Source organism: Rattus norvegicus, chromosome 3, assembly GCF_021556685.1.
Source record: "Rattus norvegicus strain SHRSP/BbbUtx chromosome 3, alternate assembly SHRSP_T2T, whole genome shotgun sequence".
Taxonomy (NCBI): domain Eukaryota; kingdom Metazoa; phylum Chordata; class Mammalia; order Rodentia; family Muridae; genus Rattus; species Rattus norvegicus.
The window spans coordinates 108,392,499-108,407,711 of NC_141536.1; the positions used below are offsets into that span (position 1 = coordinate 108,392,499).

A 15,213-nucleotide genomic window follows, 5' to 3' on the forward strand; every position below is an offset into this window, starting at 1 on the left:
TACGCCACTGGGAGTTGGTTCAATACTGTGTCTATTTAGGAGAATAGTAGTTCTTCCTGGAGGGTCTATGACCTGTGCAGCCACAGGTTCCTGACCCTAGTAATAGTGCCAGGTATGGGTTTCATTTTGTGGAGCAGGCCTTACATCCAATCAGAAAATGGTTACTTCCATGGTGTTGATTATACTGCTCTTCCCGTGGGCCTGTCTTACCAGACCGTTCCTTATGGTAGCGCACAGGACTCACTCTGGACAATGCTGGGGATCACAGGGTTTGATCTGGATGAGACTGATGGAGCACCTTCCTGCACTGTGGAAGCTAGCCAATAGGGATAGAGCTTGCACATCGCTGGTCAGACTGCTATGAGGATTGACTTACACCTTCTTTTCATGCATGTTGGTGCTGGGAACAGAGTCCAGGGCATGCACATACTAGGCATGTGCTCTACCACCCAGCTCATAAACCCAAGACCATAATTTGGAAGTGGAAATACTCTAATATGTGTCTATTCTGTTTTTAGCAAGCTCCTACTATGATTTGAAATGCCAGTGTGGCCACCAATTCAGTACATCCCTAACTCATGTCTGCATTATCTTGTCCATGTCAGTTTCTCTTCTCATACTATTTCAAGTTGTAGAGCATACTTCATTAATATATGCAGTGTGTCCCACTGTTCTGTAATTATGTTTACTTTCTGCCACAGTAGTAACTGACCTCATCAGAGTGCCTGACTTTTTTTCCCAGCCTAGCAAGCATTTGTTAAGCACTGATAAAGTTGTTCTGTCAATGCTTTATTTCTTTAGATAAGCAATGAAATTATCAACACATAATCATATTTAATGTATAATTAATGTCTTCATTTTATATGTTTTGTTATAAGATTCTCGGTCCTAAACTTTTTATATTCTCTTATACTTAAAAATTATAAGGAACTACACACTTTAATACTGAAACTCCTGAGGCAGAGACAGTTGGATCTCTGTGAGTTCCCAGCTAGTCTGATTTACAAATGAGCTTTAGACCAGTCAGAGCTACAAAGTGAGACCCTGTCTCAAGGAAATGCATCTGTGTGTGTGTGTGTGTGTGTGTGTGTGTGTGTGTGTGTGTGTGTGTGTGTGTGTGTGTTTTAATCAGTAGGGTGGAGGGGCTCACTGATGGACTAGCCTACTGAAATGAAAAACTCCAGATTCAGTTAGGGGATTCTTTTATCTTAAAGGGGGAATGGGTTTGGTAATTGCCAGAGATCAGCTCTGAAGTTAAGAACGCCTACACTTTTGCAGAAGACCTGAGTTTTTCCCAGCACCCATGTTGGGCAACTCACAGCCTCCAGCTCCAAAGAATCCATCATCTTCTGACCTCTGCAGGCATCGTGCATACATCACACATACCACATATACATACAGACACACACATCACAAACACAACATATACAATAAAAAACAAACAAATCTTTTTGAAAGGGGGGGCATAGCTCAGCAATTAAGAAGAAGTATCCCCTTTGAAGATAATCTGAATTTAGTTTACAGCCCCCATATCAGGTAGCTTACAGCTGCCTCTAACTCTGGCTCCAGAGGATTCTTATTCTACTCCTGTGTGCTCTGTGGGTACCAAAACACACCTACACAAACATGCTCTGTGGGTACCAAAACACACCTACACAAACATACACATGCACACTCATGTGCATGCTCCCACATGCACACGGGCACGCATGCGCACACACACACACACACACACACACACACACACACACACATACACACACAGAGAGAGAAAGAGAGAGAGAGAGAGAGAGAGAGAGAGAGAGAGAGAGAGAGAAGATTGTTATAATTCCCAAATAAAAATAAGGCGAATTTACTAAGGATTTGAATTCCATCCCTAAAAGGCACATGGTGGGGCGGGTGGCCAAGCTGTAATTGACTGACACATACACACTGAAGCAGGTGTGTGAACACACACACACTAAATAAATGTAATAAATACTGGGAATTGCTAGGTGGTGGTGGCAACACACTCTTTTAATCCCAGAACTTGAAAAGCAGAGACAAGTTAGTTAGTTAATCTCTGTAAATTTGAGGCTAGCTTGGTTGACATAGTGAGTTCCAAGGACAGCCAGGACTGCATAAAGAAACCTGTTTAGAAAAAACACAACCCCCTCCCCCTGATATTGGTAATCATTTCCAATTTAAAAGATCATGTAGATCCTCAAGTCCACGTTAAGTGGATATAACTACAGGTCCTAAAGCTTTCTATCTCTGCAAAAGATTTGACAACATATAACATATAAGATTTGATGAACATATAAATATAGCACAATAAAACATAAATTTAATAACAAAATTGCCAAATTTGATGAAAGTCTGATATGCCTATAAATTGTAATCTCCAAATAAACAACTAGGATTAACTGTCAACTTCAGTCCCAACTATTCATTCACCTGTCTGGAATGTTAGAAGAAAAAAATACCAAAGTCATAGCTTGGTCTTTAATCCCAGCATTCAGAGAGGCAGAGGCAGGCAGATCTGTGTGAGTTTAACACCACCCTGGTTTTCACAGTGGGTTCCAGGACAGCCAGGGCTACACAGGGAAACCCTGTCAAGTGCCATGGTGAGAACTGCAGAGACAGAGGATAATTGTGGGAGTCATTCTTCTCTCACCTTTACTTTGGGTCCCCAGATTGAACTCAGGTCATCAGACATTTGCAGCAAGCATTTTTTACCAGCTGAATATCTCTCCTGCTCTTAATATTAATTTGGGTTAAATTTAATGTTAAAGTAGTTTTATGGCATTTTTATTGCTTTGTTTGTCAAAGTTCTAGGAATTGAGCATATAGCCTCATATATGCTAGACAAGTGATCTACCACTAAGCTTTGTTCCCAGCTCACAGTAGTTATGACTGTTTACGAATTAGATCTTAGTACACCTAGGTGTTTACTTTCACAGTTTAGAATATACATGTCAGGGAGATAGACTCACCATTACCTGCTGAGCCACCTCATTGGCCCCATTTTGCTTTTTTTTTTTTTTTTTTTGGTTCTTTTTTTTTTTTTGGTTCTTTTTTTTTTCGGAGCTGGGGACCGAACCCAGGGCCTTGCGCTTCCTAGGTAAGCGCTCTACCACTGAGCTAAATCCCCAGCCCCCCATTTTGCTTTTAATGCACAGCTATTAAGCAGCTTTTTATGTTAGGTATTAGGTTTATTACCCTTCTTGATTTGTTATTGTTATGAACATATATAATGGTTTGACAAAGACCGACTTCTTAAGCTTCCGTTAACACTTAGAAACATGAGTTAGGGAATAGGAAGGATAAGCCAGGGTTATCCAAAGAAAGCACTAGCAGGGGTTCTGATTTGTGCTGTCTGCTAATGCCTCTCTGGTAGCTCATGGCTGTGGCAAGTCAGTATTACTAAAGGAATTCGAAGCATCCTTCAGTGGTGATAGTTTGTCTGCGTGGAACTCATCGATTACTTTAAAATAATTCTCACATTATTCATGAATGATTTTTTATATAGCAGTAAATGACTACATATTTTAAGTGTATATTGTATACAGTAATACAATGATTTATCCTCTTCTCTAAAGTATCACTTTCAACCAGTACTTACATTAAAGAAATTATAGGTCAATAGAAAAGGAATTCTAGGGTTGGAGAGATGGCTCAGCAGTTAAGAGCACTGACTGCTCTTCCAGAAGTCCTGAGTTCAATTCCTAGCAACCACATGGTGGCTCACAACCATCTGTAATGGGATCTGATGCCCTCTTCTGGTGTGTCTGAAGACAGCTACAGTGTACTTATATATAATTAATTAATTAAAAAAAAAGAAAAGGAATTCTAGACATGGTACTTTTTCTTTCAGAAAGCTGTCAATCACCAGCATTGGAGACACAGACCAGCCTGAGCTACACAGTAGTAAGACTTTGTCTAAACAAAAAGACAGACAGCAGTGACTTTTTTTTTTTCTCTTTGACTTTCTGTGTAGCCCTTACTGTCCTGGAACTCCCTCTGTAGACCAGACTGGCCTCTAACTCAAAGATCCACCTGCCTCTGTCTCCCAAGTACTGGGATTAAAGTGTGCCACCATAGCTGGCAGAAAACATTAGCTCTTAACAGGAAACACTCAACACAAAAGAGACTTTTTTGAATAAATTTTATTTTGTGGTACAAGCAGGGATGGAGATGCTGCTCAGCCCACCGTTCTCCTGTACTATGATCTGTAAACTTTTTTTAAAAGGTATTTTGAGTCTTCATTCTTAACTACTTTTGACTTATGTAACCTTCATAAAGTGTATTCTTTTGTGACCAGTACCCTGAAAGTTGCTGGGTTTCCCCTTGCCTACTTTCTCATCTGTCTTCAGTGTAGGTCCCTTCTTTTCTCCTCTTTACTCTTGAATTAATCCTCTACCTACTTCACAGGCCGGTTCTTTGATGAAAATGAGTCCCCTGTTGATCCGCAGCATGGCTCTAAACTGGCGGATTATAATGGGGATGATGGTAACGTAGGTGAGTATGAGGCAGACAAGCAGGCTGAGCTGGCTTACAATGAGGAAGAAGATGGTGATGGTGGAGAGGAAGACGTCCAAGGTGAGCGTGGCCTGGCTTCCATGCTGTGACCCTGAAACTCACCTCTTGGTTTGTGGTTGAATTTGTGTAGAATTTCCCCCACTTGTAATTAATCATAGTAGTATCTTAATCTTAACTCAAGATGTTCTGTGTAATTTTTCAGTTTTGAGAACTATTTTATGATAGTACAAGTTATCTATCAATAATTTGAAGTTTTTTCCATTTTTAGATTATCTTATATATTATTGATGTGATAATATGGAATGCTGAGTTCTCAAAATTTTTAGAATTAAATTTTTTGAAATGAGCTAGGCATTACTTAAGGCAGATACTTTGAGGAAACATCCTTTTCTAATCTCAGTGGAAAGCATTTACTATTCCAAGAATGTATAGATATTGGCTTGACAGCCTTTTTGTTAAAGCAAAGCCACAAATGAAATACGGTCTCCAAGGGTTGGGGATTTAGCTCAGTGGTAGAGCACTTGCCTAGGAAGCACAAGGCCCTGGGTTCGGTCCCCAGCTCCAGGGGGGAAAAAAAAAAAGAAATTTACTTTGCTGCTGGTGGAACACGAGAAAGCTGAGTGCTCTGAGAACCTGAACCATATTTCGTGACGAGTTTATAAGATTTGTCTTCATGTTTAATACACAGATTCAACACATTGTTTTCTTGTTAACTGTTGCTTCTGAGCTTTTAACTTGTTAAAATTTCAGAATCTTAACTGTGTACACTTCAGACCACACTACTATGCTGTAGTGGGGCCTTGGGTTTCTTTTTTGCCTGCTTGTGTTGAGTAGTGTTTATGGAATCTATGAAAGTTACTTATGATCTTAGGGGAAAATTTTTGTAAGATTTTTGTATACAGTGCATGAGTTTTCTGCTATAACCAGTTTGATTTCTTATTTCCTTTTATAGTTACTAAAATTTTACTTAGGTTCGGGACAAGAGTTCTTTTTTAGCTTGGAGAATAATATAACTGCCCTTGACTACTATACAGTCAGGATAAAAGCGAGAACCAAGAGGTGCACTTCCAGGCGTCTCTTTGTGGACCACCCTAGTTTAGGGATAAGTACAGTTATTGGTGACAAGATTAATAAATATTGGGAGTTCTGTAAAGACATCATCTTTTCTCATAAATTTTTCTTTTCTCATCGCTTTTATGATTTAATTGAGTTATATTTGTTTGCCGCTATCTGTAACACTTTATGGCCTTCTCATTCGTGTTTATCATCTCACCAGTTAGAGTGTAAGCTCTTGGAGAGCAGGAATTCTCATTTGTTGTGCCTTGTATTTAATTCATGTTCTTTTTTGTGTTCACTCTCCCACAGTATTTGGACCCAAACAGTGCTATTAACTATGAATGTTGTGCTCTTCACTGGCTTCTGTTCTCACAGCCGAGCGTGGTGAATGCTCTTTACCCCTGGTCACGGCTTGCACTTAGAAGAGTCTCCCCTCCATGCACTAAGGATTTCTATCTAGATAACTTTGAGGTTTTTTATTAGAGTAGTTTATTTCAAGTATTAATAATTCTTGTACTTTGCCTGTCTTAACCCTGCTGATTTTTAGTTACAGACTCTCATTTAACATCTGTGTGGTTTACGCACAGTGACTGTGCGTCTTCAGTGACTTTGCTCCTGCATCCTCCCACAGCCATTTCTCATTACCACTTTGCTGTTTCTTTTACAAAACAAATAATAATTCATCGTGTCTAAGGAAGATAAGAGCCTTAGGATGTTTTCAGTGAAATGGGAGATTCGTTTTTAATTTTCCCCCTTAGGATCGATTGCAGCCCAGTCTAGCCTCATGCTTGGTACATAGTTGAAGGCAACCTTGAACTCTTGATCCTTCTGCCTTCACCTCCCAAGTGCTGGAATCCCAAACGTATTCCATCACATCCAGTTTTATGTGGTGCTGGGGAAGAAACCCAGAGCCTCACATGTGATGGGCGAGCACGACAGTCCCCGGGTCTAAATTTCTATGTCAGTATTTTTTTTTTTTTTTGGTTCTTTTTTTCGGAGCTGGGGACCGAACCCAGGGCTTTGCGCTTCCTAGGCAAGCGCTCTACCACTGAGCTAAATCCCCAGCCCCTCTACGTCAGTATTTGCATGTAAATCTTACTTGAGTTGAGAGTTGTTCTTTAATGTTTATCTTATTTTGTTATCCATTAGTAATAGTGTCAGGAAGTGTACCACAAGGATACTCATCACAGAACAAAAATAAACAGGGATAGCAGCCCCAGGAAAGGGGAATAGATTGTTTATACTGACTTTAACAAAAGTATTTTAAAGACGTAAATAATTTCGGACATAGTTGTAATAGGGAAGTAGACTTAGCCCTGTCTTAACAAGTGAGATTCCAGGTATTACCACATGGCCAGACTTTGCAGAGTTGAAATCAGTTTGTCACGGTGCCCACCTAATTATAATGTTCTCACAGCCCAAGCAGGAACCAAGTAGTAGGGGCGGGGATGACGACAAAGCCACAGATTGCAGTTAGAGTTAAAAGAAAGTCTGTGCACAGTTTTTCATCTAGAAATTTCAGTGGAATTGTCATGTATGACTTAAATACTATAGGAAAATACAGTTTTGATTTCAAAATGCCTGAAGCATATCTACCCTCAAACTCAGGAAAGAGAAAATGATCTTTTTTTCCACAGTTGGAACCTTACAACCAATAATAAAAACAGACAACAACCCTGAGATGTGGCTAAGCGTGATGATGGCCTCCACATATCCTCCCAGCACTCGGGAAGCTGAGATGGATGACAGAGGGAACTTTAGGCTGTTCTGAACTGCAGGGCCACACCTTTTCTTTTCCTTTACCATTTTTTTTCTAGTATCTTATGTGTCTTTTGGATGAATGTGTGTCTAATGCCAGAAGACAGAAGTAGTGTTACAGCTCTTGGAACTGGAGTTAGCATGTAGGTACCAGGAATTGAACTTGGGACCTCTAGAAGAGCAGCCAGTGCTGTCACTGCCAAACCATCTCTCTAGCAGGAAAACCTTGAGAGAAAGAAAAGGGGAAGGAAGGACCTCAAACATTAATAAAGCTGTTGAGCATAGGCTCTGCTCTGTTGATTGTGGAAGCAATTTTTTGAGGTGTGGGATATTCAGGGTTAGAGACTCTAGCTAAAGACTAAGATTCTGTTAGTTAAATAAACTCTGTCAGGATTGTGAAGTGGTAGCTCTGGCCAATAAGGAGTTAAAAGCATTCCAGCTTTTAACTGGAGCATTCCATTACTCTGTTCTCTGTGCACACAGTGATTTTGGACTCAGCACTGTTACATCCAGTGTTTGCTTATAGAATTAAATTAGGCCTCTTTTTCCTGCATTTATAATAATGACTTAGTATTATTTCAAACTCATAGAGTATTCTAAAGTAAATAATTTATTTGCATTACTATAAAATTTTGAAAATAATAACTCTGGAAACATGATAGACAATGTATCTTTTAGTTCATTCTTTACTGTTATAAGAAGGTAAAAGCTTGGGGCTGGAGAGATGGCTCAGCTGATCTTGAGGATCTAGGTTTGATGCCCAATATATACATAGTAGTTCATAACAATCTGTAACTCAGTTCCTGGGAAGCTAACACCCTCTTTTGGGCTCCCAGCCCATATGGATGGTACACAGATAAAACACTCATATAATTTTCTGTCTGCATGTGTGCATGTGTGCGTGTGCGTATATGTGTTGTATGTGTGTGTATCTGCATCAGATCCCTGGAACTAGAATTAGAGATAATTGTGGGTGCTGGGAACTGAACTCAGGTCCTCTGAAAGAGCTGTAAGTGCTTTTGCCTGGTGAGCCATCTCTCCAGTCCCAAATTAAAAATCTTTTTAAAAAGATGGTAGAAACTTGTACGTTTCTTTTACTCTTTAAAATAAAGAAGTTCCCAATTTTTTTGCTAAATATTAATAAGTATTAGCTGGTGTCTGCAAGTGGAAGCTCAGCCTGAACTCAGTGCTGGAAAGGCTACATTTGAATGGTCTCCTTCACTTGCTGACACTGTGAGCTTGTACATAGTAAGATTTATGCCATAATCCCCACAACCATACAACAGAAATATATGTACTGATCTAACAGAGGGTATGTGGACTACATGATATCAGTTCACACTTAAAACAGACCATGTCATTCTATAAAGCACTATTTAAGTGTTTGTTCAATAATTCTTTTTTCTTTTCTTTTTTTCAGAGCTGGGGACCGAACCCAGGGCCTTGCGCTTGCTAGGCAAGCGCTCTACCACTGCGCTAAATCCCCAGCCCCAATAATTTTTTTAAGTAAAAGAAACTTTAGAATTTTCTCTCTGGATTGCCTCCCTTGAAGGTTCTGCCCTGTGGGTGATTTGTGACTTTAGGATACCTTGCTGTCTTTAGTTGCTAGTCCTTTCTTACATTAACAGCAAGCTTAGCACTGATGTCACAAAGTATGCTTTTCTCTCTGGTTGTATTTCTTTGGCTGTTTCCTCATGGCTAGCTGCTTACACGTTCTGCTACTTTCTGTAGAATTTAAACACTCAGTTTCTGTATTTATCGTCAGAGTGTCAGTTATATTCTACCAGGTAATTGTATAGGTTTACATTAAGTATAAAGAAATTGTTGATAGAAACTTGAAATCTGGGAAAATAACTATACTGAAAGCAGACTATATAGTTAATTTAAAAGATTTTTACTGTAATATTCCAAAAGTACTATGGAATCCTTGAAAACAGTATATCAGCACTGTATTAAAATTGTGCTAAAGTAAGACTGGGGCAGCTAGTCCAGTGGTGGAATTCCTGAGATCAGTCTTGAACTACATGCACACACAAGCACACATGTATGTGCACACTGAAGAATGTAAAGGTCACCAAACCTCCCTTATTTTTATAGAGTACTTTCCAACTAGAAACTGCAGTTCCACCACTTCACTTTGAGGTAGGACAGTTGTTCTTGTACTGAAAAGGTGCAGTGCAGGTCCAAAGAATAGAACTGGCTCGTGTGTAAGTATTTGATCCAGGAACAGATTCCAGCGTTTCCTATTCCTAGAACCTTTGTTTTCATCTCATTCTGTCTTTGTATTTATTCATGCAAAAATACACAAAAGTAGTAACATTTTTCCTGCAGTAAATTTTGTGTTGAATTTCTCAAGATGTTCCATTGCTCCATAGTGATTGTCTTCACTTAATACTAATGTGCTAAAACATGTGTTCATGGACATAAATGGAAGCTTCATAGCTCAGGTTCTCCAGAGAGCACTCTGCCTGCCTGCCTGCCTGCCTGCCTGCCTGCCTGCCTGCCTGCCTGCCTGCCTTCCTGTCTGTCTGTCTGTCTGTCTGTCTGTCTGTCTTTTCTGTCTTTCTATCTTTCTTTCTTCCTTTCTTTCTGTCTTCCTTTTCTTTCTTTTTTGAAGTATGGTTTTTGGTGAGTTGTTTGTATTGTTTTTATAAGAAAATGATCGTCATGATTACAAATGCACAAATGTGACTATAGTGTAACTTCAGGTTTTACAAGTGTTATAATCGGCCTGGGTTGTACTTTACTTTAGAGATATCTGATCATCACACAAGGCCTAGTGGCACAAACCTCTAATCCCAGGTATTTTGTAGGCTGAGTACAGGGAATTACAAGTTCAAGACCAGCCTAGGGAATTTTTAATGAGATGCTATCTCTTTTCTTCTTTTTTTATAGATTATTTATTTATTAAATTTTATGTATGTGAGTCCACTGTCGATGTCTTCAGACACACCAGAAGAGGGCATCGGATCCCATTACAGATGGTTGGGAGCCACCTTGTACTTGCTGGGAATTGAACTCAGGACCTCTGGAAGAACAGTCAGTGCTCTTAACTGCTGAGCCATCTCTCCAGTGAGATGCTATCTCAAAATAAAAAGTAAAAGCAATCTAAGGATGTGGCTCAGTGAGCAAATGGTCAGAGCCCTGGGTTTATTCATAGCACTACAAAAGCAGATAAGAAGCAAATGAGCTAAAAGTATAAACCCAGTGGGATCACTCTGGACAACTATGCAGATAGAGTTCTGTCCTTAGCACCTCTGCAAGAAAAGACATGATTGGTTTTCAGAATAGGATACAAAATGATTGTCTGAATCCAAAACAAGAATTTCTATGACTTTAACAGGAAAGTTGTTGAAAGGAAAAAGAAAGTTGGCTTTTTGTTGTTGTTGTTGTTCATTTTTGAAAGATTAAAATAGCATGTGGGGGGTTAGGGATTTAGCTCAGCGGTAGAGTGCTTGCCTAGCAAGCGCAAGGCCCTGGGTTCGGTCCCCAGCTCCGGAAAAAAAGAAAAAAGAAAAAAAAATAGCATGTGGATATGGAGGGGTGAAATAGGAGGATTGTGAGTTCAAGCCTGAGCTACGTAGTGAAATTGTCTCAAAAACACACTGTTACAGGGCAACTTAGATCTCTGTGGGAGTAGGAGTCAATATGGTCTGCATTCATACATTGTATGAAAATCTCCAAGAATTAATAAGAAAATTTAATTCGGTATGATTAAGATTCAGAGATGGCCCCTAATTTATGGGTCCAGTGTATGAATCTCAGGCGCCCGTAGTACACACACGAGCCACCCATGGAACCACTGTGCTTTTCACTTCAGTGTGGAGTTCAGTAAATGATGGGCCATACTAAGAAATAAGTGACAAAGTGAAGCATTGCACACAGACAACTCCTCTATCATTCTTTTTAAAAACTTTTACTTATTTTTTGTTTCATGTGTAGTGGTATTTTGCCTGCATGTGTGTCTGTGTGAGGGTGCCTGGTCCTCTGGAACTAGAATTATAGACAGTTGTGAGCTGCCATGTGGGTGGCTGGGAATTGAACCTGGTCCTCTGAGTTCTCCAGAAAAGTACCTGGTGCTCTCAACTGCTGAGCCATCTCTCCAGCAACGCCTCCCCCATTTCATTCTTATTCTAACATAATTTTAATTATTTTGAGCAGTTAGATATCAGAATTTAGAGGGGGTGGCTACTGCAAGATTAAACAGAACCTACAAAAAGGCAGCTCTGACAGATGAGACTGGAGCTAGAGAAGTCAAACTGCAAGGCGCTCATTAGAGTCGTTTACTGCGGGTTGGGGATTTAGCTCAGTGGTAGAGCGCTTGCCTAGCAAGCACAAGGCCCTGGGTTCGGTCCCCAGCTCCGAAAAAAAAAAAAAAGAAAGAAAGAAAAGGAAAAAAAAAAAAAAGAGTCGTTTACTGCAGCTGCTCGATGAGCTCTGGTGGTCTAGCAACTATAGTTTCTTTTTTGGTGAAAAATCTAACTTTTGGATAGTATGCTCTGTTTAGAAAGTTATGATAAGCAATTTGTAGAGAACTTCATGGAAATGTTGGGACTGGGGAGAACTTATATTCTCTCTTATTTTCTGATTTTTTTTCATGGCTAGTATAGATTACTTTCATAGTTTGAAAAGATGAGGGTGGTTTTTGAAAGTGTCACCTGTAGCTTAGACTACTTTGGAACTATGGAGATAGGAATGACCTTAAACTCTGACCTCACAGGCACATAAAACCCCCATGAAACCAGCTGGTTTTTAAGCTCTTCAGGACTGTGAGTTCCTGACATTTTGCTCACTCTCTCTGTTCAACATTCATCTATTTCCCTAATACCTGTCAGAGATGGTTCTTGTTCTATTTTTAGGTTGGAGATGGTTGTTGTTTTGTTTCTTTGAGATAGGGTTTCATGTAGCCCAGGTTGACCTCAAGTTTTCTATGTGGTCCAGGCTGGTCTTGAACTCCTAATCCTTTTGCCTCAGGCTCCCTAGATCTGAGATTATAGGTGTGAGCCACTATGCCCAGCTCAGAATATTTGTTAAAATTAAATCTTGCAAAGTAGTGATAGACTTTTTACACTTAAGCCATGCAGCTAAGAAATAAGAGCACTGTTTAAAATAACAGATAAGAGATAATGAGAAAAGATTGGTTTAAACCTGAAAAACTGGAGATATTTTGAAGCTGGCTCTCTACAGCAACATTAGAACTCTATTCTTGATACATGTTATTTTGCTTGCAGATGATGAGGAACGAGAGCTTCAGATGGATCCTGCGGACTATGGCAAACAGCGCTTCAGTGATGTCCTTTAAGTCTAAGGGATTCCCGAAACCCAAGTGCTGTGCAGCGAGGGAGCGGATCATCTCTACCTGTCAATTTTGACTTTTGTTATAAAAATCAGTTGTATCAGTTGTAAAGATACATTGAGATAGATTTAAGGAAACTTTAATGAAGGAATGTACCCATGTACATATGTGAACTTTTCCTATTATATTATCAAAGCAGATTCTTTTTTTCTTTTTTTTTTTTGGTTATGACACAGCTGGGCCAAAAACAGTTAATCTTTGCATTTGAAAGCAAACTAATGTAAATTTCACATTTTATTGAGCCTAATTTTTTTTCACAAAGAGAAACAGGAACAAATGGTTGTACAGGTTCTATGCTGCACATAGTATAACCACAATGAGAAGTTATTCAGCTGAAAGTCTACACTAATGCAGTTTTGTTACCCCATAGGTGTCCTCTACTACCCCTCATTTAACACGCTCTAAGAAGTTTGCTAGAATAGTTACACAGGAGTGGGGAGGCTGGATGCCAAACAGTGGGCAAATGTACAGAACGACCTCCCACCCTTTTACCTTACATGGGCACTGCTGTGAGTGGGCTGAGGCCTAATGAAAGCCTAGGTCATCAAAACCATATTATCAGTTGTTCCTTTCTTGGTTCTTGAAGTTGTGGAATGCATGGTTGACAATGTATTTTTATTTTTCAAGTAATACCAGAACTGTTTAACTCTGGTTAGCACTGGCTAAAGTTCTTTATATTTTCAGAGTTCAGCTGGTGATTATATTCATCAGTTATGTGTCAGATCCTGAAAGAGACTAAGTCCACTTTGAAATGAGTCTACTACAATCAGTACAGCAAAGCTTTTCTGGTAGTTTTAATGATCGTATTTGATTAGACTTTTCCAGAACTACTAAGTAAGGGATTTTAACAGGTTTTTATTAATGAACAGATGAATAGAAGTACCGTGAAGTTCACAGCTATTTTACTGAAATAGCTGGAAACTTTGTAATAAAGATGAGAATTTGTAATTAATGTTAGTTAAGAACCCATTTGCTAGACTTACAGAATTATTTTCAGTGCATTGTGTCTTCTGACATTTTTCATTAGGATATATAAGCTAGCTAATCCTTGTTTACTGATTTCAAGCACTTTTAATTTTTTGTGTTCCCTAAATATTAAAGGTGTTGATCATAAGGAGGAAATGTAAGGCTGTTAACCCCAAGGCTGTTATTCCCATTTTTTTTGAATGGCTGCTGTTAATTGCACATAAACATGAAATACTGACTATAGCTCAGATATGTGAGGCCTGGGTTTGCTTCTAATACTGAAAAACAGCAAACAAGTGAGCAGACGTGAAAAGTCCCCACACTGAGGCTCTAATCAAAATACTCACAGAAGTACTGTTCACCTGCTAAGATCTGAAGTTCTTACAGTTCAGTCCAAAGTTATTTAATGGCCAGGAAAAGATGGAATAATTTATTAAAATTTGTTTTTCTACTCTATCACACTCTAAATCACTGGGCATGCACCACATCTGCAATCCTACTGTTGAGGAAACAGAAACAGGTGTGTTCCTGAGGCTCACTCAGCAGCCATTCTGGCCTAATTACCAAGTTCCAAATCCCAATAAGGGACAGTTGTCCCTGAGACACCCCACCACACACACACACACACACTCTCTCTCTCTCTCTCACACACACACACACACACACCAAGAAACTAAACAGTTCATGCTTTTGTTGTCAGTAAACTTAGGCCTGCAGTAGAAAGTATAATTCACGTGGAAATGCAGTCAAAGGGGAGTGGTGCACAACCACAGGCATTAGCAGCAGGAGCAGAACCTACGAATACCTAGTGACACTCCATACTTGATACTGTAGAACTGTACAGACAAAGCCTAAAGATGCCTGCTGGTTCCACTGTCATAAAAACGGTCACTTTGTTCTATGGTACCCATCTTTATACAGCAGAAGCTTCAATTAGCAGCCTAGACATTTTATAAACTGAAGAATCTTGGACCAATTGATAATATTTCTGACTGTATTAACATTTTAGTGCTATAAAATACTATGTGGATCTCTTTAAATTGTGACATTCTACAGTCTGTATTAGACATGCTGTTTTGTTCTGTTTACAGTGTTTTACTTCTGCCTTAAGATTTACAGATGTTTTTCTCATTTTGTTTTATTTTAATATATTTTTGCCCTGAATTAAGTGTTAATTTGATGGGAACTCTGCTTTTAAAAAAATCATCACTCTCTGGGTTCTAATAAATTAAAAGTTAAACTGTTTCACAGTTTTGATTTTATATAAAATTACATGAATATATTATTCATTGAAATTTGAATAAATGTTATCATTTATTTTAGGTTAAACTGGACTAGAAAACTAGGGTTGTTTACTATAGAGCCAGCTTATTCTGCAAAGGTGGAAGTCTTTTTTTTTTTTTTTTTTTTATTATTAACTTGAGTATTTCTTATATACATTTCAAGTGTTATTCCCTTTCCCGATTTCCGGACAAACATCACCCTCCCCCCTCCCCTTCCTTATGGGTGTTCCCCTCCCAAACCTCCCCCCATTGCCACCCTCCCCGCATAGTCTA

At 39.2% G+C, this 15,213-nt stretch overlaps 1 protein-coding gene across 3 annotated transcripts in view; it reads left to right on the plus strand.

Moving 5' to 3' along the window:
• Golm2 (golgi membrane protein 2) overlaps window positions 1-14,983 on the plus strand; it is a 69,199-nt gene extending 54,216 nt beyond the window's left edge. The window contains exons 9-10 of one of the 3 annotated variants that reach the window (XR_015683193.1): window positions 4,414-6,523; window positions 10,829-11,699. Coding sequence is in view for 2 of the 3 variants with exons in the window: in NM_001271283.2 (NP_001258212.1) it covers window positions 4,414-4,581; window positions 12,567-12,637 (239 nt within the window). In the remaining variant the exon portion in view is untranslated. 3 annotated transcript variants of the gene reach the window in all.
• The last annotated feature ends 230 nt before the right edge of the window (window positions 14,984-15,213 follow it).